The 27,927-nt window shown below is 40.7% G+C and overlaps 1 protein-coding gene across 1 annotated transcript in view; it reads right to left on the minus strand.

The window, feature by feature from the left end:
* Positions 1-10,843: 10,843 nt before the first annotated feature.
* The window catches only part of arid3c (AT rich interactive domain 3C (BRIGHT-like)), a 39,912-nt gene continuing 22,828 nt past the window's right edge, over positions 10,844-27,927 (minus strand). The window contains 6 exon segments of the mRNA XM_029276871.2: positions 10,844-16,453; positions 17,758-17,847; positions 21,438-21,710; positions 24,307-24,470; positions 24,472-24,516; positions 25,652-25,835. Of these exon segments, the coding sequence (XP_029132704.2) occupies positions 16,296-16,453; positions 17,758-17,847; positions 21,438-21,710; positions 24,307-24,470; positions 24,472-24,516; positions 25,652-25,835 (914 nt within the window). The 3' untranslated portion in view covers positions 10,844-16,295.

A 27,927-nucleotide genomic window follows, 5' to 3' on the forward strand; every position in this document is an offset into this window, starting at 1 on the left:
TCAATGTGTCTCACTCTGTCTCATTGTGTCTCAATGTGTCTCGCTGTGTCTCGCTGTGTCTCGCTGTGTTTTATTGTGTCTCATTCTGTCTCAATGTGTCTCACTCTGTCTCAATGTGTCTCACTCTGTCTCAGTGTGTCTCAATGTGTCTCACTGTGTCTTATTGTGTCTCAATGTGTCTCACTCTGTCTCAATGTGTCTCACTCTGTCTCAGTGTGTCTCACTCTGTCTCAGTGTGTCTCAATGTGTCTCACTGTGTCTTATTGTGTCTCAATGTGTCTCACTCTGTCTCAGTGTGTCTCAATGTGTCTCACTGTGTCTTATTGTGTCTCAATGTGTCTCACTCTGTCTCAATGTGTCTCACTCTGCCTCAGTGTGTCTCAATGTGTCTCGCTGTGTCTTATTGTGTCTCAATGTGTCTCAATGTGTCTCAATGTGTCTTATTGTGTCTCATTGTGTCTCAATGTGTCTCAATGTGTCTTATTGTGTCTCAATGTGTCTCATTCTGTTTCAATGTGTCTCAATGTGTCTTGCTGTGTTTTATTGTGTCTCATTCTGTCTCAATGTGTCTCACTCTGTCTCAATGTGTCTCGCTGTGTCTTAGTGTGTCTCAATGTGTCTCAATGTGTCTCACTCTGTCTCAATGTGTCTCACTCTGTCTCATTGTGTCTCAATGTGTCTCGCTGTGTCTCGCTGTGTCTCGCTGTGTTTTATTGTGTCTCATTCTGTCTCAATGTGTCTCACTCTGTCTCAATGAGTCTCAATGTGTCTTGCTGTGTTTTATTGTGTCTCATTCTGTCTCAATGTGTCTTGCTGTGTTTTATTGTGTCTCATTCTGTCTCAATGTGTCTCACTCTGTCTCAATGTGTTTTATTGTGTCTCATTCTGTCTCAATGTGTCTCGCTGTGTTTTATTGTGTCTCAATGTGTCTCGCTGTGTCTCGCTGTGTCTTATTGTGTCTCAATGTGTCTTATTGTGTCTCAATGTGTTTTATTGTGTCTCACTCTGTCTCAATGTGTCTCAATGTGTCTCGCTGTGTCTTATTGTGTTTCAATTTGTCTCGCTGTGTCTTATTGTGTCTCAATGTGTCTCGCTGTGTCTTATTGTGTCTCAATGTGTCTCAATGTGTCTCGCTGTGTCTTATTGTGTTTCAATTTGTCTCGCTCTGTCTTATTGTGTCTCAGTGTGTCTCGCTGTGTCTTATTGTGTCTCAATGTGTCTCGCTTTGTCTCGCTGTGTCTTATTGTGTCTCAATGTGTCTCAATGTGTCTTGCTGTGTCTTATTGTGTCTCAATGTGTCTCGCTGTGTTTTATTGTGTCTCAATGTGTCTCAATGTGTCTCGCTGTGTCTTATTGTGTCTCAATGTGTCTCAATGTGTCTCGCTGTGTCTTATTGTGTCTCAATGTGTCTCGCTGTGTTTTATTGTGTCTCAATTTGTCTCGCTGTGTCTTATTATGTCTCAGTTTGTCTCAATGTGTCTCGCTGTGTCTTATTGTGTCTCAATGTGTCTCAATGTGTCTCGCTGTGTCTTACTGTGTCTCAATGTGTCTCAATGTGTCTTATTGTGTCTCAATGTGCCTCAAAGTGTTTCGCTGTGTCTTATTGTGTCTCTATGTGTCTCAATGTTTCCTATTATGTCTCATTGTGTCCCACTAGCCCTTTTCTGACTGCAATGTAGCTACAGCATGTCATAGGAAATTCATATTGATTCTGCAACGCTGTTAATTTTGTGTCCCTGTCTGTGAAGCCACATTGCCTTACTGTGTTGCGGAAGCGCGAGAGAGCACGGCACAGCGGGAGCTCCACACACAGTCAGACATGCACACACAGGGCTGCGCTCCCTTGCTTGCTCCACTCGTTCCGTCTCACCTTTACTTACTACCTCTGAAGAGGATACAGATGGGGTTCACTTCGCCCCCCCATAAAGCCTCCACGACATTCAGATTGAAGGCGAAACATCAAAGGGACATAAATATTACGCCTTCAAACTGCAGTCTGAGAGGGCTGTGTCTCAATTTGTCCCATTGTATCTCATTAGCTATGTTTACATATATCACATATAATTACATATAATACACATATAATCACTCTAGCGAAAAACTTTGTGACAGCACGTCGTTGACATTTAAAGACCAGAGAACAACTTCTCACATATTAGAGCACATTTGTTATTCATGTTAACAGGAAGGAAATACTTCTTCTGCTATTTCTGACAGATAAGACCAGCAGGTCAGCTCTGCTCATGTCAAAATGTTTTTTTTCTGATTAAATGCTTGATGCATGTTTACACTTCTTATTCAGATCACTTTATTTAGCGTCCATGTAAACAGGGAAGGAGGAATCCCCAATCAGAATGATTTTAATCTGAGACATTTTGCTCATATAAACTAATGTCTCTCTCTGCATCTCACTGTGTCTCCTGGAGCAGTGGCATGACGTCTTGTATTTGTCAGGCAAAGCAGAGTCCCAGCTGTGTTTGCTGTCTGTCAGCAGGTTTTCTGCAGACACAGAATCAGGATCAGGCTTCTGCTGCGCTCTGTGTGTTTTACATATTTGCATATTAAATGAAGCATATCCTCCGGTGCAATGCACAAACGGGCACATACTCACACACACAGGTGCACACAGGACAGACTCATTCATTCAGACGCTCAAACATCCTTTCTGAGTGCTGCAGAGAGCTCCTTTTAAGATTTGAAATGCAAAACAGGACATAAGAATGTTAAATACTGAAATGTGGAAATTCATCTGCAGGTTTACTCAGTCAATAATCACTGACCTATATTATGTTACAGAGAGGCTCTGTGTGTGTGGGAACAGAACTAAACCAGCCTGACACAAACAACACAGAATCACATCAGCTCCATTATTCATGTCAAATATCAGAGCAGCTTTAATCAAATGAATCCAGTTTGTATAAAGTGGCTCATATTCACAAACATGTTTTAGAAATGTGTTAGGGATGGACATTGGAAACTGAATTTACTGGATGTTAGAGGTTTCAGTAATCACTTTTCAAATGAATGTCCACGTAAAAATTTCCATAGCGCTCTATGAGAAAATCTCTACCTCACAAGAATTTAATGAAGCTGATTGCTTCAGGAGGCCTACAGTATGAATGAACCTACCAGGTCATTCTTTGATTGTGTATTTGATTCATTCATATAAGTGTGATATCAGACTGTCACCCCTCATCTGTCTCTGTGTCTCTACAAAACCCAACTACGTGGGCTGAAAGAAAGAAGCTTTTCTCTGTTGTTCTCTGCAGGTTATATCATCACAAACAGCTCGTCCCCTCACACACAGCTGCTTTCACTCTGACATGACACAAAGCTCATTGTTCTCTGTGTCAACTACTCACACACACAAATACACACACAGGTATGTTTTTTGTCTGTGCTCATAAACACAGGTATGTTCAGGTGTTCGTGTGTCTGTGATGGCCTTCACATTCTGCTGAGAGGAAAGCTTTCTTAACCTTTCTTCCTCCCCCATCTTTTCATCAGACTCTCTCAACATAGTTCTGTTGATGTTTTCTTCCCGATATCCAATAAATCCTTGAACTGATCAGAGGAAGAGAAAGCCTGAACAAGCAAGCCCTCCCCCTGTGCTGTCCTCTTTTTATAGATTTGATGTGGACTACATTAAAGAGACAGCCCTGCAGATGATAGCTAATAATTTGACCTCAGCAGATACTGAGACATGCAGGGGTAAGTCAGACACCTGAACATAACCCTACATGTTATTTTTCAGTGTTTTATTCACTGCTCTAAAAAGTCTTCACAGTCTCACAGTAAAAAAGTTTCTCTGAAGGACAGTTCTGTCTGCTGCTCACTGAAGCTCAGCTCATAAAACTGAAATAAATCTAACTTCAAATCAAAGAACAATAACACGTGTAAATCAGTTCAATCAAACTTTATTCAGGCTATAAAGCACAGTTAAGATTAAGATTACTTCACAGGGGACAGAAAAAAGATTTTCTTTTAAATCATTTAAAAATGATTTAAATGCACACCAATATAAATAAAATAAACTTACAATACAAATCAAAGATGGATGATCAAAATGATATAAAGAGAAACTAAAAATTAGACTAAAGGATGAAGCAATAACATAATAAATTATGGGATATATGTAAGGCATTGATAGTGGTCTTTGCCAGGTTGTGGTCATGCTTTTTGGTCATGTTGCTGGGCATTACTCTTTTGCTCCAAATTTGGTTCAGCTTGTGTTTCACCAATAAATGGAGTCAGGTGTCGGTTCAACATTTTTATTGTTAAAAAATAAAAAAGACTAAGGTTGCAGGTCAACAATTTGTATTTGGAACTGGTGTCTTGTCACACCTACCACTTTGTCACTCAAACTTTTAGTCAGTGTCTACTCTGTTCAAAACAAATAAAGACCATTCCTGACTGGAATCTAAACTTAGAAGAGGACATACTGGCTGATGCATTGTTATCAGAGAAGCCAGCACTTCAACATAGCATGTTTCCTTAAAGGGGACATATTATGAAAAATCCACTTCTGCAGTGTTTTTGAACATATATTTGAGTAACCTGGGTGTCCACTGATAAATGTGAAATAAACACATCCAGTCCTTTGTTTGTGGTCTGCATAAGTCTTACAACACAGAGAAAAATGTTCCGTTTAAAATGTGCTCTCCTTGTGATGTCACAGTTGGATTTTGGTAGAAAAATCCCCTCCCCTCCCCTGATATCTCCACCCATGGACTCCACTCCCAGCCTAGAACAAAACTTTTGTGCAGGTCTGACATTTTTATCATCGCTACAGAGGAGTGATGTCTGCAGGAAAACTCAGGGGGGGCTCATTGCATTTAAAGACACACACACACACACACACACACACACACACACACACACACACACACACACACCAAAACAGAGCGTTCTGAGAGAGCTGGTTTATACAGGGTCACAAACCTCCTCTGCTGCTTGATTCATGTTATATTTTGACCACAGCACAGATGATTCATTTAGACCACTGGGGACTGTTTGAAAAGGTGGAAAAGGGGGATAATATGTCCGCTTTAATGTCTGATAATATGGTAAAATCATTTTATTAAACCATTCAGTACATATCTAAAATAATAAGAGATAATAAATCTTTAACATATGTTGCTGCTAACAGTTAGCCTTGTGCTAAGCTACCCTGATGGTCTGTCAGAAACTGTGTGTGCTGTCGTTGCTAATTGGTATTGACGGGTGGTGTTCAGTCGTTCAGATCAGCAGAGAGCTAATCCCCCACCCCACCCCCGACCAATGAGGTGATTTTATCCCAATGTTGAGGTCAAAGGTCAGCATGAGGATCAATGAGCAGACAGAGAGAGAGAGAGAGCAGCTCGGTGTGACAAGTAAAAACATGAAAAAAATCTGACACAGTGTCCTATGTGAGGATGATCTGATGATTATAAACTATTTAATTTATCCATGTTAACAGCTGATTTAAAGATAAACACCTGTGATGGGGGTATGAGGACACACTCACACTACAAAATCCATACCATGCCCAGGCATGTTTGACCCTCAAAGTCCAGTTGTTTGACTGGTGTGAATACTCCATACCTTGCTCAATCTGGGTACACTTCCTTGGCTCTGGCACAGTTGTAATAGGTAGGTTTCAGGTAGGTACAGTTGCTAATGCATGAGCACAAGCCCGGGAACCTAACGTGGACATGATGCATAATCGATAAAATGCTAAAGCCATGCGTGTGTTGTTTTAAGACTTGACAGGATAACTGGGCATAGTGTGAGTGCGTCCGTAGAGAACACATGCAGACAAGCCTGGACTGTTTCAACATGGAGACATGTTACAACATGTTGGTTGTGTCCAAAATCACACACTCCTACTACCTATTCACTGCATACAGAGTTATATGTAGTGGACTAGTGCACTCATTCGTCACAATTAGAACATTTCAGACACTACTCGGCATCATTGCAGTCTCATAACTTCATGCAGCTTAATGTTGGCCAAGGATCAATAATAACTGTGAATTAAAACCACAAGCGGTGATGAAGCGCCCTCACACTTCGTGCATGTTGGGATGTGTCGCGACCGTGGGGATGATCAAGTTGTAATACTAGCAAGAGCAGTTCAGGCCGGCACTGTCATGATGCAAAGCTGCAAAGTATGTCTTTGGCCGTTTTCACATACGCACTCCTAAAATTTGTAGATAATTTCATCAGGGCTGCTCTGGATGTTCTCCTGACCTGGCTGTTCACACATGCACCGCACAGTTTTAATTTTTAGTAAGTAGTGTGTGATTTTGGACACAGCCGTTGTGTTTTTTTTGTGTCTTTAAAGCTGGACTTTCTTGATTGATTTTAAAAATGAACATTGAAGCATGTCACTCACTAACAGAACTGATGTGTAAATTAACCTTGTGGAGTATAAACATTACACTTGTTAAAAGAGATATAAAACTGTATATTGTAGGCTGTAGACCATCTCCACTGCAGGATCCCTCACACATTGTTTTAAACACACAAAGAATTACAACATGAAAACAAACTGATGTGAACACTCAGAAACAACAAACACTTGAAGTTTGTCTGATTTCTTCTCTTCACTCTGTGAACACATTCATCCCTCTGAAGCTACAGACTGAGTTACTCACACACTGAAACTTTACAGATTTACTGTCTGTTTAAAACCGCCATACATCAGATTATTGATCCTGAGACGACTAAGAGTCACAGCAACATCTGCAGGGTGAAGAGCTAAAAAGACAATTATATCCATTATAACACCATTCTTAAAGAAGTATCTACATGAGACAAAAATATCCTCAAAAAAGGGAAGATGGTACTTCCCTTAAAACGTTCTCTAATCTATAACCATTTTTTCAAATGACTTTAGTTATAATGTATACAGTTTATGTGATATATGACTAAAACATTGTATATTAATTGACTGGTGTATGTTAAATACGAATACTTAATTTGGATTTTAATTGTTCTGGACCCGCTCTAAGCTTTATGATTCATGGTTTTCCATCTTTGAGTCTTTTACCAGAATGTGTGGGACAACAAGAGACCCCTCTATAATGATTTCTCTGTTTGCTGTTGCCTCAGTTATCATACTGTTAATTGGTGCTGAACAAATATGACGGACTTCTGCTCCCTTTGGGCCACAAGACTTTATACTTATAAGCACTCCCCCCAACATATGGCCAGTGGAAGGGGGGTTATGTGTCTTGTCCATAAATCCGATATACTATTAGAGGTTTTACCAGGAAATTCTATATCACTCGGCGACTGTTTATATCCTTTGTTAAAGATGTGGCAGCATAACTAAGTTACCCTCTTTATTCACTCATTTGCCTTCTGATATTTATAAATGTGTCTGATTTATTTTCTAATAATAAAACTTAAAAATTATCCAGTGCTCATTGAATAGGGGACTGGAAATGATTTGATCATATGTTGTTGCTGTTGTTGTTAGTTTTTTTTGTGATATATTTGGAAAAAATAAAATACCAAGGATAGATTGTGTGCTGTAAGTTAAATAAGATAACGTCATATGAATTTGGATGTAACTTTTTTCTTATAATAAATGTGGTGTAAGAACTGCCTGCTGCCTGAGGAAATGAAGGTGTATTTTGTCACACAGAGTAATGAGTGATGTGCAGTAATGATCAGCTCTGATTGGATAACACACACTCACACACACACACACACACACACACACACACACACACACACACACACACACACACACACACACACACACACACACACACACTCACACACACACACACACACACACGCTGTTTTCCTCTCTGTCTGCTCCATCTCACACCTCTCCTGCAGATTGATGGCTCACCTTACTTTATTGTAGTGTTATTGATTAGCAGGGTGCTTGTCAGTGGTGCATAAAATTAACACAGTGTTATAGGGCCATGGATTTCTGTCAGCGCCTGACAACATAAGCCATTATTGGACGCCTGCTGCTAATTTGTTTGTGTTTATTCAGAAGTATAAAGTAACGTTCAGACATAATAAGTCTATTACCTGCAGATCCTGGTCAGCCGTCAGCACACACTAATCTCTGCTGCTCCTAATTACATCAGCTTTTCAGCCTTAATTAACCAATCTTTAGCCCATTTTACTGCTTAATGCAGCTCTCAAACACTCTGCATCAGTTCACCCTCCTGCTTCTGCTGACTGAGACTTTCCATGTCCACATTGTTACTTTAAAGAGACAAATCTGCTCTTTAAAAATGTCTGTTTAATAAACTCTGTTTGATGTATTGGTGTCTGACTCTGCAGTGAGAGATACAGGAAAAAAAGGTTTTGTATTTTCCATCCTGAAGTCAGTGGTGTAGATTTAAATACTAAGGGCCCTATCGTAAGCCCTGTGCAGAGCTTCCCAGTGCAGGGGTCTTTCACATTTTCCACCTGACCCAGTCTGCATTTTCTTCACCCAGCGCTCACATTGTTAAAAAGGCAAATTAACTTGCACTCCTCGTAGCCCCCAGAGGGTGTGTTTGTCTTAAAATGAGGTGTGGTCAGACGAACAGGTGGAGTATTTCCATCGCTGTGTCTTCTGTGTTTTCTGTGTGTTCAGAGGCACAATAAAAGGGGATGAGAAGTTAAATGGTCCAGCTGGAGTTTTGTCTGTTTAAGTCTAGAGACTGGAATTCAACAAGCCAGCCTGCAGGATCAACTGTCTCTCAAAGGATTGAGAATTTACACCCTGATTGGTTTGATTCATGTTCCACTCAAATCACACCTATGTATAATGAAGGGAGTAAGTCCAACCTTCCCTTACTTAAAGCTCAAATTGTGCACCACTTGTCAAGCAACGGTAGGTTGGACATATTACACTTTGTGACAGAGATAATCACGAGTTCATGTGACAGCAATGGATAAGTCTCTGAGATTTGACCCGTCAGGCCAACACAACAGAGGCATAAAAAATAAAACAATCAGAACCATTTCTGTTCTGAAACAGTTTGTACAGTTCAGAGTAAATAGCCTTCATGGAGTCTCTGGTTGGGGTCCTGGAACCCAGGACTCTGTAGGTCTACTGTGGGACTTGTGGGTGACACCTTTAGGTGGGTGATTGGGAGGGAGGGCCTACCCGATCTGAACCCGAGGGGTGCTTTGTTATGACTTCTGTGCTAGTTTAGCTGACTTTAAGGTCATATCAGCTGATCTGCTGCCATATGTATTGGACACGTGGTTGAAGAGAGGAGCAGAGCTGTCATCTGATCACTACCTGATGGTGAGTTGGATCAGATGGTAAAGTTTGGCAGAGGCCCTGTCTGTGAGGTCTTCAACTCTCAATTCTGTAAGAATTTTCCCTTGCATCTTGGGGGAGGTTGGAGACATGGAGTCTGAGTGGTCCAATGTTCAAAGCCTCCATTTTGGAAGCAGCCGCTAGGAGTTGTGCCCAGAGGTCTATATGTACCTGCCCTGGCGGTAACTTCAGAACCTGCTAGTGAATACCAGCAGTGAAGGAAACAATCAGGGCAGAAAAAGGAGGCCTCTCAGGCTTGGTTGAGTAGGTATGGGGTGGAAGGGCTGCAGCTTCAGTGGTTGTGGAAGCAGAAACATGGGTGTGAGAGGAGTTAGGAGAGGCTATGGAGAAAGACTTTCGGCTGGCCTCAAGGAGTTTGGGCAAACCGCCAGGCGTCTTAGGAGGGGAAAATAAGGCTTACCCCAGGTTGTTATCAGCAGGGGTGGAGATCTGCTGAACAGGACTGGGGATATCGTTGGGCAGAAGAACTCCTGAACCCAGCCAGCACATCCTCTGAAGGGGAGGCAGAGTCTAAAGATCTGGAAACCATTGACCTGGGCAGAGGTCACTGAAGTAGTTTAAGAGCTCTTTGGTGGGGGGCAAATAGCCTTAATGACCATAGTTCTTTTCTGCATGTCAATCTCCACTCTCTCTCCCAGTCTCCTATATGTCCTATTGAATAAAGGTAAAGCCCCCCCGAAAAATGTTTCTAAACAAAGACCCTCAGTTGCATCTCTGCTTTTTGCTGATGATGTGTTTTTTTTGGTTTCCTGTGACCTTAAGCAGGCATCGGGGCAGTTTGCAGCAGAGTGCGAAGCGGCTGATATGAGGGTCAGCAGCTTTAAGTCCTAGGCCATGCTTCTCTGTCGGGGGGATGGCTATTTGTCCCAATTGAAGGAGTTCAAGTATCTCGGGGTCTTGTTTACGAGTGAGGGTAAGATGGACTGTGAGATTAACAGGCTGATCGGTGCAGCATCGGCAGTATTGTACCATTGTGCCGTACCGTAGCATCATGGGGAAGAGGGAGCTGAGTCTGAAGGCAAAGCTCTCGATTTACCAGTCGGTCTTTGTTCCAACCCTTACCTATAGTCAAGACATTTGGGTAGTGACTGAAAGACTTATCACTGATACAAGAGGCAGGATTGGTTTTCCTCAGAAGGGGCTCACCTGTAGAGATAGGATGAGGAGCTCAGACACTCGGGGAGCTCGGAGTAAAGCCAACTATCCTCCTTTCAATTTATGAAAAATATTCGCAATTTCCTCAGAGATGTCAGCTGCAAGTGATACAGCCGCACAACTCACATGTTTTTCTTAAAACACAGTCTCAGATTTGTTCGGTTATGGTACCAAAAGTACTTAGTAATTTCAGGTTGAGTTTTATTGTTATAACAACACATTTTGTTTTAAATCTTGTGTTGTAGAATGATAAATTAACTAACCTTCAAACAAAAACATGATACTGCAGAGAATAAATGCTAGTTTGCAGATCTAGCTCTGTCTCCAACTTTCCAGTGTATTCTTTTACTCAGGTGTTGCTGTGTAATCACAGGTGGAAGAAATGCGCAGAGAGCGTCTCACTGATGTTAAAACATGATTTTATTTCGAAACACACTACATGTCAAATGGAAAAACAGGAAATTCTCTCACCTTTTTTTCTTTTTAGTACATTTTAACCCCTGAGCACCAGAATCCAGCTTTCCCATGATGCACTGGATTCCTCCAAGATTAAACAAGGAAATAAAGTTTGATACACAGCTAATAAAGCGATTATCGTCTAAAGGCTACAGCCTAGCAAAGCTCAAATACAGCGTAAACAACATGTTAGTACACAATTCTTTTCTTTTCTGCATGCAGAGCACTCGCTCGCTCTTTACTCCTCTGCTTTTTGGTTTGACAGGATTTAAAATCAGCTCAGTCACAGGTTAAACTGTGATCATTTAAAATCACTCACAGGTTAAACTGTGATCATTTAACATCGGTCACATTGAATCTATGATTATATGAAACCAGTCACAGGTTTAACTGTAATCATTTTAAAATCTCTCGCAGGTTAATGATCCAGGATCATCACAAACGGACGATCCGGTACAATTCTGTCGCTCAGATTGTAAAATTTGTTTTAAATACAAACTCAGCTGGGTGTGTGTTCAGGTGAAATCATGTTAAGAAACATGATAACACCTGATTCACAGGTAAAGACAGGTCTCTGATCTTACAGTCAGTACTGTAATTGAATCAGAAATATAATCTCATTATTTGCTTTATAGCTCCTGTCTCTTTATCTCTGCTGACAGAACTCGTGTTCTGATTCTTCACACACAGCCAGACTCTTATTTCACTTTAAAGTCATAATAACATGCACACCTCTGCATCTGTTTGTATTTTCAGTTTGAACATCTGAGTGACTGAGGGGTTACTGATCCAGGTGTCTCACGCTCTGATGGTCCTGGATCAGGTGTTTAAACATATATTAAACATTAAACATATTAAACATATATCTATATATCTATATATCTATAGATATATAGATATATAGATCAAAGATGTTTGGCTAGACTGGTCACATGAAACCTCAGCGCTGTGAAGAGGGAGAACCAGCTACTTCTGTTTGTCTGTAATGATCTCTATTAATGTCCTCATAAAACACAGGATTCACCTGCATCATGTCTACTCTCTTTTCATTGTTAGTGCTTTTCAGAGAAAACCAGCAAGATGTGTCGATTCAACTCAACTCTTTTATCATCACCAACATCATGGAGGTTTATTTTCCATTTTAGCCCTGATGTCATATTTTTTTTGTCATCACCTTCCATAACCTTTATTAGAGAAATAAACTTATGGAACAAACAGTGTCCTGGTTAAAAAAAACCATGGCGGACATGTTTAACTCCTTCTTGTTTCTGATTCATGTTAAATAAAGCTCCTGGTTTGAATGAACAAACATGAAATACTGTAACAGAGTTCAGATCACTTTTTCTTTTCACTTTTTTGTTAAGATTCTGGTTTTTTTCTCTTCTCCGAATGCTTTCAGATGTCTGTCAGCCCCTCTTATCTGAGGTTTCTGTTGGAAAAGCATTATGGGAGTTGTAGTTGACACCTCAGCCTCAGTTTTCATGTCATCACAAGATTTTCTAATTAACCATATTGTCATAAAATCAGTGAAGAGTTCAAACTGAGAGTCTCTGACGTCGTCTACAGCGACTTCTTTTTGTTAATAAAATAAATAAATCCCTCTTCACATCTCTGCCAGTGTCGGACGTGTTGCTGTGCGGGATGTTGAAGTGATGTGTGGTCTGAGCAGATGATGATGTGGATAAAGATGATTGGTCAGATGTGTCGGATTCGGCTGTCTGTTTATATCGATCTGATTCATTGATCTCGTCTCAACCTGCAGACTTTCTGATCACCAAAAAAAAACACATTTCAAGTAAACACACCAATCAGAAAGCACAACCACTTCCAATAGCTCATCTCATTGGCCGAGGATTGTCCTCTGCTGCACGATTGTGTTTGTACAAAACATCACCATCTACGCACACAGTCACACAATATATTATGATTATTATCACAGGTAATTGACCTGGTCAGGTGCACTGTCGCCATGACACCTAGCTGAACGATCATCATTAAACCCAAAGTACATGAACAATCTGCATGAAAAGTCCTGAACACAGAGGAGACAGCAGAAACACAATATGACTGAAGAAGAGCACTAAATGTTCGCTCAGTGATTAATCCTCTGAGGATCGTGACTGTTCATGTTTCTCAGGTTAAAGTCAGGGAGTAATTCAAACCTTTGAGATTCCCCTTCAGGGGACCATGAACACCTGCTGACAGCATGATGCTGTTCTGCTCTGCAGTTTATCAGTGTTTACAAAGCTGGAAGCTGCAGAAAAAAAATCCTGCCGCTCTCAGAAAACCCCTTTTCTTTAAACTCTCAGTTTCTCATGCGTTAACCGTTTTTGCTAAAAACAAATTTGCCTTCTTGAACATTTTCTGCACAAAACGGTACAAAAACTTTGCAGCTCTTGTTGGGTTTGTGTTAACATGGCTGATTTTCAGCTCAAAATTTGTTTTGTTCAGTTTCTGATTAAAGTGACTTGCTGTTCAAATGCAGGATGTCACGACGTGTAAAACTGGAACTATTTGACATACGGACGTTCACGTCTTTCTATCACATCCAGAAACAATGAATTATGGACAGCCTGCAGTGCCCCTCTTAGACCAGTGTGCTGTGATTGGTTCATTGTCTCATGCTGCTGTCTCCTCTTTGTGTCCATGTTTTTTTCCATGTTTTCATATCTCTCTCTCTCTCTCTCTCTCTCTCTCTCTCTCTCTCTCTCTCTCTCTGAGTCTCTCTGATGGCAGCTCTGTCGTGCCATCACAACACCGAACATGAAGCACTTTGAACATGATTCAAAGTTTCTATAATAATCTACAGATTCTCTGTGATGCATTCTGAGTTCACACAAACACCTGGATATGAAACAGCATGAATACAGTGACATTAAGGTGGTGGACATGCTTGTTGGCACAGTCTATAACAAATGAGGTAGATATGTCAAGAAAATATTCCCTTCTTTGGTAGAATCATACAAAATATGAAAAACAAAAAACAAAATCCAGTGAACTGTTGGAGGAAACAGTTTTTTAAATGGCTGTACAATAATAATAAAAAAGAACTTCATGAGGTATATTTGTTTTCATACTATGACTATCTACAGACAGACTGCTGAGGTATCTGCACACATTGTTGGAGCTGAATGCAATGTTAGCAGGATCACATATCAAATATTTTAAATAAAATCTGCAATTCAACAGTTCAGAGACAAAATAAAATAAAATCACAATAAAGTAAAATCTTAAAACAGAGAAAGAGGGAAAAGAAACAGGAGCTCTCATGGTAGACATAAGTGCATCAAAAAAACAACAACCTGATTCTGTTCATGATATAAACTACAGTGTGTGTGATTTCCTGCAGACTGTGTGTGTGTGTGTGTGTGTGTGTGTGTGTGTGTGTGTGTGTGTGTGTGTGTGTGTGTGTGTGTGTGTGCTCATTGTTCTCTCAGACATCTCCGTTGGTGGTTCAGATTAAAGTTTCAACATTTGCAGAAGATGAGTGTTGCCTGCTGCAGCCTCAGAAAGGATTGTGTAAATGTTTCAACCACAGCAACCAGTGTAGCAATCCTGTTGATTGCAATATTTACTGTAATAAAGGAGGAAAGCCTGGGAACGCAGCACGCCATCACCACATCAGTTTAACCCTTCACTACCTGCCATTCTGACACCTTCACAGCAGGACTGTTTAATCATTATTATCAAGGTTAAAATACTGTGTGTATGTGTGTGTGTGTGTGTGTGTGTGTGTGTGTGTGTGTGTGTGTGTGTGTGTGTGATTATTTAATCACTGATACAGAGGGAGAAGCTGAGCCCTTCCTCCTTACACTACAAATCAAACGTTAAATTTTTACGTTGTATTAAATACTTAAAGCTTTTCTTTGGGAGTAACATCACATGAAAGTTTTATGAACACAGTCATCTTCTTTGTGTCTGTCATTAGTTTCGATAACATGTAAATCTGTGAAGATATGGGTAACTTTATGTTGGTTTTAAAGCAACAATCTGTAACCTTCCAACCTATAATTAGTGGTTTCAATAGTCGATCTCATATAGAACAATCATGTCAACAGGGTGAGTGGCGTCCCTACCATGACCACAGAGCGCCCCAGTTGCTCGTTTTCAGCACTATGTAACTTTGGCATCGGGCCGCTGTCCTCTGGCTAGAAGTGTGTACGGCTTTACAGCACTAGTTAACACTGCAGCCTTTAGCTACAAAGCAGCCAGTTAGCCCGTCTCAGTACTGTTTGATACAACGGCTGAGGCTTGGAGACAGAAGAGGATGGGGACAGATGAAGCGGATGAAATTTCTACATATTGTTGCTTTAAAGAGAAATTGTAACTCGTGTCTTCACCATCGTGGGTTGTGTGACACACAGGACATCAACATCACCCTCAGGGTGAAGCTCTGCTATCATGGAGTTATTGTGACGAAACTTCAGTTTCTAACTCTGCTCATACCTGTGGACAGATGTTGAGCTGTGTTCAGACCAAACGTAAAGAAGATTCTTTACACATTGAGATTTACACACAGTTTCTATGCAAAGATAAGCAGAGAGGTGGGTCATGCAAAATGAGACGTCCCGATGTATCAGAAATATTCAAACCAAACTCCATTCAAAAAACAAATATTTTAAACTTGTTTTCTTGTCGTCAGACCTGACAAATCCTGAATTGATACTTTTTTACAATTCAGCAGCATGATGTAGTTATTTCAGCATCCCTTCATCCTGTTTATGTCATTAAATCACAGTAGAAACTGGGTATTTTGAGTTTATATCGCTGTAGAACATGCTATCAATGCATTAGTTTTGTATTTATTTGGTCTGAATACAGCTTTGAGCTGAGGAGGCTACGAGTCTTAAACAGTTTTGTAAAGTCTTGGTTTAAACTGTGTGATGAGGACAGGGTTTGTTTATTAGAGCTGCGTGAGCTGACTGTGTTTGAGAGAAATAAAGCACATATAAGACTGCATATGAACTCATAATGGACAGAAGGAGCATCTGATGCTTCAGTATAAAGTCTTTGATGACACTGAACACTTGCACAGCTTCTCACAGATGATTCCTCCGGATGTGTTTTGTCTCTTTGGATTGAGCTCACATGTTCATGTTTGATGCTGAAGCTGTGTGCTCATGTTTAAAGTTTAAACCAGCATGGATTCTTCTTCTTTGGTGTCGGCTGTGTGTGTGAGCTCAGAGCCTGCTGGAGGACCAGCTGACTGCTCTCTGGATCAAACACAGAGGGACTCTCCATTCACACTCCACATGACATTACTATGTGAACGAGGGTTAACAGACATGTGTTAGGAGGTAAAGACAATATTAACACACACACTCAAACACAGATCGTGTGTGTGTATGGGTGTGTGTGTGTAAGTGTGAAGTGAGGGAGAGGGAGAGGGGCGGGAGGCTCAGGGGGAGGAGTTTCTGTGGAGCGAGGAGGAGGAGGAGGATGAAGAGGCGGAGGAGGAGGGCTGGAAGTGAGAGGGACTGCTCTTTCCCTGAGTGTGACAGCTGCTGTGTCTCCCGCGGTGTCCCGTCATCAGCGACTCACCTGAGAACAGCACACCTGAGGATGTCAAAGGTCACAGTCAGACTCAGTGTAAACGCTGAGCAGATCAGATCTGAGATGAAGTGCAGCTTTTTGGTTCTGTATGTAAAGAATGCCTGTGTTTTTTTTTACACTCACTTTTCATACATGAAAGTTACAATGAAATTAACATATTTGAACTCTGTCTCATTTATTGTCTTACTGCTGTATTAACACACTTAAAAACCTTTAGACCGTTCGTTTAGCTGCTGCTTTATGCAGGAGTGTGTTGGAAGATATAATAATGTCTGGTAAAATATTTATTTGTCTCAGTGATTTTAAGATGAAGAACTTTCATTTAATCCAATTAAAATTAAAAACTACAGTTTTTTGTCCCACACAAATATATAGTAAAATTACACCTTATGCCTGATTTACTTAAGTGGTTCTCAAACTGTAGGGGACGGCCCCGTGTCATGGACCAGGGTGTCACAGGCAGGGGCGTGGCCAGGGACATGTATTAGGCCCCCCTTGATTGGCTGCCCTACGTGCCACTCCAAAATCACAAACAATGGAGAGCATGAGAAAAGGTTTGAGAACCGCTGAATATCCGCTGTACAAATATAGATGGACTGATCTATTTAATCAAATCATTATTCTGTGTGTTTTACAATCAGTCATCAGTCTGTGCATCTTCTCTTTGTGTTCATACTGTGCACATTGTACAGCCTTAAAATCCCTGCAATTGTTATTAATTCATTATTATTTAGCGTAAAATGATTATGACTCATTTCTATATTTTTAATGAGACAAAATCTTCTGTTTCTGCATCAAAAGAAACAAAATAATGTAGTTAAAAAGACGATAAAATGAAACCAAATACAACTATTATTGATGAGTTAAACCCCTTCCATAAAGAGTAAGATTTTTTATTTAAGTGTAATGATAATAAATAGTCCTCCTCAGCTCTTTATATATACTTATGATATATGAGACGTATGAAATGAGTGTGTATCAGGAGGATGTCAGACAGGCTGTGATGTGAAGTGATGGTCAGCCGGCTTACACCCTGACATAAAGGTCTGTGTTAAAGCAGAGGCAGTAATTACCTCCACACACACATGTACACACACACATATAAGACAATAAGCCTCATCGACCTGAGCTCCACAGGCCCAATTCTGAGATATTTAACTTTTTTAACTCTATTGGACTGCCACTTCATTACGATGGATTTTATAGCAAAGACATCAAATTGTGAGGAGGACTAAGCACCAGGGTGCTGCTATAACTTATTGAATTTCCTGCCTGCAATTACATCAGCAAACGGCCCCTCTATTTACCTGTGTAGACAACTCCATTTATTTCTATTGACATGTTGATGCTGCTAATGCCGCTGGTAGACAGGTTCAATGCGGCCTCTTGTCTATCATCTGTCAGGAGAGGAGCAGAGAGGAAAACTCGATATGAGCATTTAGAGCAGGAACACAACGAGCACGATCGGTGAGAGTCTGAGGAGTGACAGCAGCAGGACAAAGAGCTGTCAAACACACACACACACACACACACACACACACACACACACACACACACACACACACACACACACACACACACACACACAAACACTTAGATAGACACACACACAGATACAGAAAATCACAAATACAGACAGGTCACTTTAAAATGAATACTGCACAGCTGGAGAACCAGAGTGAATAAAAGTGATGGTTAAGACATCATGCATGCACACACGCACGCACGCACGCACGCACACACGCACGCACACACGCACACACGCACACGCACACTGTCTCAGAGAAAACAACCACTCTGTGTATTCCTGTATTCACACAAATACAAAACTCCTGAAAATGTGCTGGAATTTTTTGCATGTGTGAGCACTAATGGATGACTTTTTCACCCGTCTTTATCAAGTACTTTTCTTGACAGCCTCCTTGTAAAATTTCCACAAAAAGTTAGGGTGAGTAGATGTGTGACTGCAGCAGGAAAAATATTCAGGAAAGTGTATGTCGAATGACTGGTGTGATCTTTGTGGACTTAATGAAACTGCTTCATTCCTGGTCACCAGCATGTTCTTCTCCGCTCTTGTTTATACTGTGACTCAGAGCTGAGCACACGTCCATTAATCTGTGAATCATCAGATAACAACGTTCATTTTTTTTAATGTATTTTTAACAAGGAGGTTAATTTGAAAAATTAGAATCGAAACCTTTAACTTCCAGTAAATTCAGTTTCTGTTAATGTCCAAACCCTGCATTCACATGTGGATCACAGTCAACCTGAGCAAGAGCAAAGCACCTTCTGTACTCTCGAGAGCTTATCATATAACAGAGCCAAAATGCCTTTCTTTGCCTGGGGCACTTTTATTGTGAAATGCTTCTTGACCTACATGAAAGTACGTCCGAGGCGCCACTGAAGTGAAGACAGTGGTGACAGATCAGAAAAGTTTCTATAATTTTTTGATTTATAATACAGACGTGTGTAATTATATCATACTATAAAGTCATTATAGCCTCTTAAGATCTCTAATCTGTTGACATTTAAAAAAGCTGATGTTTTTGTTGTTTATTTTATAATACGGGTGTTACAGTTTAAAAATTGACCATATTAACTGGCGACTCTGTATCGTGGTTACAACAGAGATGGAAAGTGTGCTGCTTTGTTAATTTTGTATATTATAATGTCAAAAATACCAAATATGTCTGTAACTACGACAATCACAAGCACATTTTGCTGAAAGTGGGCAGCTAACACGGCCACTCTATAAACCGTAACACCGGTTAAAGAGTTCAGGTCTTTATTAACAGAATTAACTGATGAGCTGCTATCAAGTTAACGTCTTTGTTAACAGTACTTTGCCCCCCTCTGCTGAGAATACATTCAATTACGAATTAAAATAAAGTCGTAAACTGTCATCAAAGACATCTTGGTGCACCGTTTGACATCATTCTGGTAAATACAGGTTCATGAAGACGTCTAGCTTCTGATCCGAAAGGCTTCAATAAAGTCAAAATGCCTTAAAAATTTTTTAACCTCATCCTCTTTCCTTTTGATAAACCTTCAGGATTTAAGTTTTCAATAATCAGCTGTTAAATAAAATATGTGCTTTTCTGGATATCAGAGGACTGCTGATCGGCTCCCTCTGCTCTGCCTTATCATAACCACTGAGCTCTGATTCAAATATGACGTTTATTCAGTATGATGAGAGGATGATTACAGGGGTGCAGAGAGGTGCACAAAACAGTCATCTCCTGTGTGTGTGTGTGTGTGTGTGTGTGTGTGTGTGTGTGTGTGTGTGTGTGTGTGTCTCCATCAGATGTCAGGTGAGCTGTGATTAGGACTAATCTGAGCGGCAGTGATGCAGACAGAATGATATCACATCAGCTCAGAGGCCTCTCTCTCTTCTTTAGCCTCCATCATTAAGGGTCATGTGACTGATGATCTGTCACCACCTCGCCTTCACACACACACACACACACACACACACACACACACACACACACACAGTCCAGACACAGACACAAACACACACACTCCAGACACCGACACCAACACCGACACCGACACACACACACACACACACACACACACACACACACACACACACACACACACACACACACACACACACACACACACACACACTCCAGACACACACACACACTTACACACACATTTTTACTCATGACAGGCTGCGGTGTGCTTCATAACATCTGTGAGCTTTAAATGACACCAATGATATGATAAACTATGTGACTATTAGTAATTCCACACACACACACACACACACACACACACACACACACACACACACACACACATTAAAGTCTTATAACAGACAGACATCACACTCACCATGCTGTTATATTCAATTTACATGTTATGGTAAAAACATTCAGTGATTTAAAATGATCAGCGGATTCTGGTTTTATTTGATAGCCTAACAAATCTCATGAAAAGAAAAAAAAACATGAAGGACTCGACTGTTCGATGTCAGTATGTAATGAAAACAGTATTCACACAGAGTGTTGTGTGTCTGTTGTGTGCTCATGATGTGCTTGTGCCTGTGCTGTAAAGTGTTTAGTGATTACTTATTACAGCTACGTGTACTTCCTCTTTTTAAAGCCTGCATTAAAACAGTGGTCAACAAACTTCCTGTTATTTTATATTATGTGCATGCTTACTAAAAACATTAAAGTACACTTACGTCCCTTTAATTTACAAACTTCAACAGTTTAATCATACATGTCAAATTAATGTTACAAGCCTAACTGTAATTTGCAGTGACATAGAAGTGCCACTTGGTGGCAGATGCTTCATTTTGGTGCATAACTAACTGAGTAAGTTCAGTTCAGTAGTTTCTGAAAATGTTTGATTCAGTCTGAAAACAGAGAGGACTTTTAATTTGTACCGATCGGAGGAAGAGTGTTCTTTTTACAATAGCGTGTGTGAGGCAAGCCTCATACTTTTTCTCTAGTTGTTTTATTCTCTTGTTTCTCTGTAGCACTCATACTTAGTTTGAAAGTGCATCAGAAATAATATGTATCATTATTATTGTGTGAGAAGTCCAATGGTACTAATAACACAGATATAATAAAGTAAAATAAAGGCATCTTACACTGTTAAAAACATGTTTTGAAAATTTCTAGAAAAGGGGGGTGGGGGTACGACGCAACATTTATGAGATATCCAAGATGGCGAGCAAAGCGAGAGAGTCCAACAATTTAATGACAGCTTTTTATATCAATGATATACGTAATTCGAAGTATTCACACCAGCAACAAGGAGTGTAAAAAGAAAAGAAAATGAAGCAGCTTCATTACGTGCATGAAGATCACACCACTGGCTCACTGGTCACAGGAAATGAACGTCATCAAGCTGCATGTGTGAAAGTGTTGGTTCCGGTCATTGATAAACACTGTAACACCCCCCATCCCTGTGTGTGTGTGTCTGACCTATGTGTGCGTTACTAACCTGTGTGTGTGTGTGTGTTTATTACCTGTGTTGTGCAGTGTGATGTTGAGTGGAAGGGTGGATCTCATGGCCAGCAGGTTGTGCTGCAGAGCGTGGTGCATCATCCTCTGCTGTTCCTCCATCATCATCTTCTTCTTCTGTGGTGGTTCTCCGCCCTCCAGCTTCTCCCTTAGCTGCTCCAGAGCCGCCACTTGCACTGCCGCCGCTGCCTGAGCTGCTGCATGGGCTGCTCTGTGTCTGTCAGGGGACAGGGGGAGGGGAACCCGGCCGGGCAGACAGCTAGACATCATGGACTCCTCTGAGGGGAGGGGGGAGAGAGGGGGAGAAAACCGTCTGATAATGAGGAAACTGTAAAAAGAGTAAATATTCATCACCAAGAGATCTACCGGTAGATTATAGCTATTTGTATATACTGTATTTCTGCTTGTGTGTTAACAGGCTGATCCTGAGGGACCCAACACAAATCTTTGGTAGTGGGCGGTGTTAGCATTGATGTGGGTGGTCAATAAAATCACTGTGAGTCCCTGACAGCTAATGTTTGCAATGATGGAATTAACAAATGAAGTGGAAAAGAAGATTAAAGTTGGTTTGTACAACACGGAGACAAAGCCAGCTAAGTCTGACATTTCTCATTTTCAAATGAACTGACAGCGATGTAAGAGAACTGGACTTATGAAAACAGTTCTCATACACAATGGACACAAATCTGGCTCGCCTGTTATATGACAACAAACCTGCTCTGTTTTACAAGATCAAAATAAACTCTCCTTCAACGATAAAGCACTCGTATTAAATAAAACACTAGAGATAAGTGTGTCACACTTTTTCTGTGGAGACACTCCCTGTGACAAATCAGGGTTCTTCTTGACTTTGTCAATTATAGGAGCAAGTACTTTGCTTATATGTTTGAACATAAAGTGTCTGTCGGCTGTGCTGCAGAATTATGCATCTGAGACAAAAAAGACACCGTCTAATTCACAAAACACACAAAGGGTAAAATGTTCCCCTAACTGCGCTGAAGAGCAAACAGCGTCTCTGTGCATCAGTGTTGTTTTGTGTGTATTTAAAGAGCCATTACGCAGTCAATCGGGGAAAAATTTGCCCCTTTCTGTTAATCAGCCTCATTCCAAAAATAATCTAATTAACAAAAAACAGTACTAACAGCCTCACACAGTTAGAGGGAAAAAATGACTGTCTGCTGAGAGTTGGCGGTAACTGCACCACAGTATTTAAACAGATGACGAGCTCTAACTTTCCTGTGATCAGGAAAACAATTCCACCTCTTTATGACTGCAGTGTTTGTCATTCTGAATATTTAACATGCGTTGTCAGAATTTGTCTTGGAGCGGGCGGCAATGGTCAGAAAACAGTTCTGTCCAGAGCTCTAGGGTGTTAATATTAGAGAGCTGCTGATTTACATCAGGTATATATAAATCTCCTGAATCTCCGTTCTGTTTTATAAACATCAAGATTTTATTTGTAAAGATAAATTTCTCTATCATACTTTATGTATTGTTACTTCAAAAAGATGAAGCACAGACCATAAAAAAATCTATTTCAACCTGTCTTTGAATAAAATACACAGACAGGAGCAGTTTCATGTCAGCATAACAAGGAAAATATTAAGAAGTATGTTTCAGAGATATCTATATTACTGAATAAAACTCAAACGGAAACCAGAGATTCCAAGTTGAAGCTTCATTTACTTAGAAAGTTTTTTAACATGTTTAATCTTCAGACTGTGATGGTCTGAGCCGTCGATGTGAAACCAAACATATAACAAAAAAAAAAGAACATGCTGCTCCTGTTACATCAGCCTATACCTACACGTTTATGTAATTTAGAAATCACATAGACGCTCCCTGAGGTACGCCTGACAAAATCGGCGGTGCAGAAAAGAGGTAGTGTGGATGGTTCCTGTTTGTGGTGATGAGTGAGTGTCCACATGTTGCAGGATGAATAATAGAAATGTGGCTCTTATTGTGAAATCTATTTCAAACATGTTAACACGCTAACTTCTTCTTACGTGGTCGAGGAAACGTGAAATATCGATCTCGGAAACATCACGTGACCTGTTTCCTTCATGAATCAGAGTTATTTAGAGTCTGTTCAGCTGACGACATCAGGACTACGACTAACTCACATGTTATTAATAGTAGTAGTATATCTCCTCAGCAGACAGTTTCATCACCAGTTCATGTTTTACTTTATATTCTAAATAAAAGTCTCTGTCTCAGATGAAGCTGATCATAGGAGCACAGTTCATATTTCCTCTTTATAAACTGAACTCAGTTTACAAAATTAGTGAAATTATGACTTTCAGCCGAGTGAATGCACATTCACAAAGTAATATTCAATTATTTTTACCACTGCCTTACTTTGACATTTTTGTGTTTGAGGGCTCGTTTTGCTTAAAACATCCCGAGCTCACTCTACTTCAAACTACTTCAACACAAATGTTGTTGTTTTGTTTACGTAATTATTATTCTGAGTTATCGTTGTTATTTTAATGATTTTTATCGTTGCTGTTTGTGCTGATTGATGATTTTTTTACTGATTGATTTGTTTGTTATTTAATTAATTAATGAAATTATTTTCAATACATCTCATCCTCTCTGTAGTGTAAATGTTGCTCTCACACTTGAGCTTTAAAGCTCGTGAACTTAGAGATCGACGCATTAAATGAAACCATGAGGAGCACGTATGCAGACTGAGTCATGACTGCGGTGTCGTCACAGTGAAGAAGAAGAAACATGGAGGAGGAGGTGAGTATCACCTGGACATTAAAAAAACAGCAACTGAAACGCTAACTCTCTGCAGTCAAATAAAATACAGACAAACAACATTAAGATAATAAAAGGTAAAACCTGTTGTAATCAGAACTCCTGTGTTACCTTTCTTGATCCCGGGCACCTGGCTGATGTGGCCGCTGTTGTGGGGGGGCATGGACAGGTGGGACAGGTGTATCTTTTGAGGGTTCAGCAGGGTGGGGGTGCCCACAGGAGAGTAATTAAAGATGGCCGACCCGTAGCTCTGCCTGCGGCCCTCACGGCGATTACAGCCCCCGCTTCTCACACTCGTATGGGTACAGGTACTTCATATACCTGAGAGAGAGAGAGAGAGAGAGCGAGAGGGGGCCAGATGTATGTTACTCTGCAGGACGTCACTTTAAACATAATTTCTTACTTTCTCCTGGAGAAAGCTTTTTAACCACAATTCATTTTCTTTTCTTTAAGAACCAAAATGAAAATTTTCTAAATTATTTCACATTTTTGAGTATATTTTAGGATGTATTTCACATCAGTGTTTTTACTTTTTTCAACCAAGCTCTGACATTACCTAAAAAGACCAGGTTTACATGTTTTTATCTGAGGGAGTCAGGGACAGTGTGGAGAGATTCTTACATGTGGCTCTGCTCTTCCTCTGTTCAGTAGAAACTGAATGAAGTTTATCATACTGTCATGCTGTTTAAATATGAGAGAGTGACAGCACTGAGTCTCAACTGAACACTGAGCAGAGACACTGTAATTACACACACACACGCACGCACACACAGACGATGACTCTACACTGCACCCCTGTGATTATCCTCTGATAGAAAATAAACATCATATTTTAATCACAGCTTAGTGTGTGTGTGTATGTGTCTCTCTCTCTCTCTCTCTCTCTCTTGTCTCTGTGTCTCTGTTTGTCTCTCTCGTGGAGTGTGTGTTTGTTTGTGTGTGTGTGTGTGTGTGTGTGTGTGTGTGTGTGTGTGTGTGTGTGTCTCTGTTTGTCTCTCTCATGGTGTGTGTGTATGTGTTGGGGGGTCTCTGTGTTTGTCTAGTGTGTGTTGCTGTGTCTGTGTTTGCATGCTTGCGTGTGTGTGTTTCTCTCTCTCTTTTCTCTCTGTCTCTGTTTTTCTCTCTCATGGTGTGTGTGTGTGTGTGTGTGTGTGTGTGTGTGTGTGTGTGTGTGTGTGTGTGTGTGTGTGTGTGCGTGGGGGGGGAGGGGGTCTCTGTGTGTATCTAGTGTGTGTCGCTGTGTATGTTGTGTTATGTGCGTGCGTTAGTGTGTCTGTGTCTCTCTTTGTCTCTCTCATGGTGTGTGTGTGTGTGTGTGTGTGTGTATGTGTGTGTGTGTGTGTGTGTGTGTGTGTGTGTGTGTGTGTGTGTGTGTGTGTGTGTGTGTGTTTAGGGTGTGTTTTGTTTGTGTGTATGTGTATGTGTGTAGTGCGTGTCGCTGGGTGTGTGTCCTCACTGTGTTCTGAGTGTGAAAGCAGCGCTGGTGATGGATGTAGGGAGGTGTAGTCCTTTGGTGATCTCTCTCCATATCTTCTTGTTGATGACTTCCACTAATCCTCCTTTCTCAGTCACCAGTCTGTACAGAGAGTACAGATCCAGCACCTGTTTGGCCATGATAGGAATCCTGTTCACCGGAGTCCCTGAAGAGAGAGAGGACCATATCTACAATCAATATCATTACCTGAGGCTCCGCCCATCAATACACCTCTACAGATTCTTATAAAGAGGGTTTATCTGCACCAGTCACACTGACACTGAGACACACACACAGAAGCTTTACAGGTTTATATCTAAAGTCTTTAAACTTTACAATACAAGAAACTCATTTTAGAAAATTAGGATTAAAGAAAGTTAAAGAGACAGATTTGTGTTTGAAACTCTGCAGCTCTGCCTCTGCACAGTAACACCTCGTCTCTGATGAGCAGTGTTAGGAGTAACACGTGACAGTGATCCTATAGTATTTGCGGTAAATAGTAGTTGATCTATATACTTTTCAAGGCCGTAACAATTACAGACATTTTAAAGCACTCGTTATGGGGGCGCCGGTTGCCTAGTGGTTAGTAGACCCCATGTGCAGAGGCTGTGGTCCTCGCAGGATGTAAATATAAATAAAGGCATAGATTTCCCAAAACTAAACCATAAAAAAAATACTTGTTACTTGTCACTTAACGTGAAGCAGACAACAACATGAGAATCAGGTTCATTGAAATCGAGCAGTTGGCGAGGTTACACTACGGTCAGCTCAGTGGCACCCTGAGGAAAAGGATAGAACGCACAGTAAACACAAACAGGCTGTTTACTGTAGTTTAGTTCTAGTCTATATGTGCTGGAAGAAAAACGTGCCGTCATCAAGAATAGTTATTCTAATCTCAGGAAGACCCGAGCTAAGCGTGACATGCCTTATTGGGAGCACCAGCATGCAGCTGTTTTTGGTGACACACCAGTTTGACAGCGACTTGTGCGCTTGGATTCCTGACATGGCACCATTGCAGCATGTCGATCAGTATGGCACATGGCGCTTCTGGAATTTTGACTGGCTACGGTGGATAAGCTAACCTTGTTAGTTGGGATCAGCTCTGCTGCAATCTTACTCTTATCACCGTCAACGATGTGTATATGAAACTACTCTACTGTCATCACGGAGATACCAAACCATAAAACGTTCAGTATAGCCTACATGAGAGACAGACAAGAGAAACGTAGATATTCATTTAATAACATGTTGCACTCGCTTTGTCAATAAAGACAAAAAGGTTAACATTTAAGGCAGTAAATGTAAAGCAAGTCCACTGGTATTCATTTACATTTGAATCATGGTAATGGTAGATTCTGGAGTGAGAGCCAAATGGCACATGTCGCTGTCAAACTGGCCTGCCATGAATAACAGCGGTATGCTGGTGCTCCCAAAGCAGAATGCCACATGCTGCTTTTCAATCTTGGTGCTACACTGGCCCACGTTAGCTCAGCAGAACAAGGAGGAGCCACACCATCCAATCAGACAAGGCCTGCTTCTAAATCACAGCCAGCACCACGATCTGTCAGCCAGGACTAGACAGGACTGAGTGACAGGTATGTTGTAGACAACATGCGTCATATCAACTGTTGGGTCTGTTGACTTTAGAGAACTAATCAGATTGACACTGTTATATGAATGAGTTTTTTCCTCTCACAGTGCCATAGCAACACTAAATAATGTAAACATAAATATGAGTGTTGAAGCAAAACAAAAGGTAACACTAAATGTACTTTACCAAATAACTAGTTTCTTTAATAATGCAGTAACTCAGTAAGTCAGTGATGTTTAGTAGTAGTAACTATAGCAACTGTAACTAGTTTCAATTTTCTGTAACTTGCCATGTGATTAGCACCTCCTCTGTGATGAGCAGATTAACACCTCTTCTCTCTTTGTGAACACACACACTGTGACCCTGAGATAATTAACCTGTATTTTGCTGATAGAGGTCTATTGTGCTCATTGGATTTACCATAATAGAGATCAATAAGTGCAGAAATATAGTGCAAACAGCAGCAGAGGAGGAGAAGGGGAGGAGGAGGAGGTGGTGAAGAACGGTCTTACGAGGTAAAAAGTCATCAATTAAAGGCAGTAATTAAGGCTTCATTCACCGAGATGGCAAGTGGACAGATGAGACACTATTAAAGTAAAGATTGATTGTCCGTCTACAGCAGACACAAAAAAAACTGCTGCTGAAGAGAAACAAAGGATGAGGAGGG

The sequence above is a fragment of the Labrus bergylta genome, chromosome 2 (genome assembly GCF_963930695.1).
Source record: "Labrus bergylta chromosome 2, fLabBer1.1, whole genome shotgun sequence".
Lineage (NCBI taxonomy): Eukaryota > Metazoa > Chordata > Actinopteri > Labriformes > Labridae > Labrus > Labrus bergylta.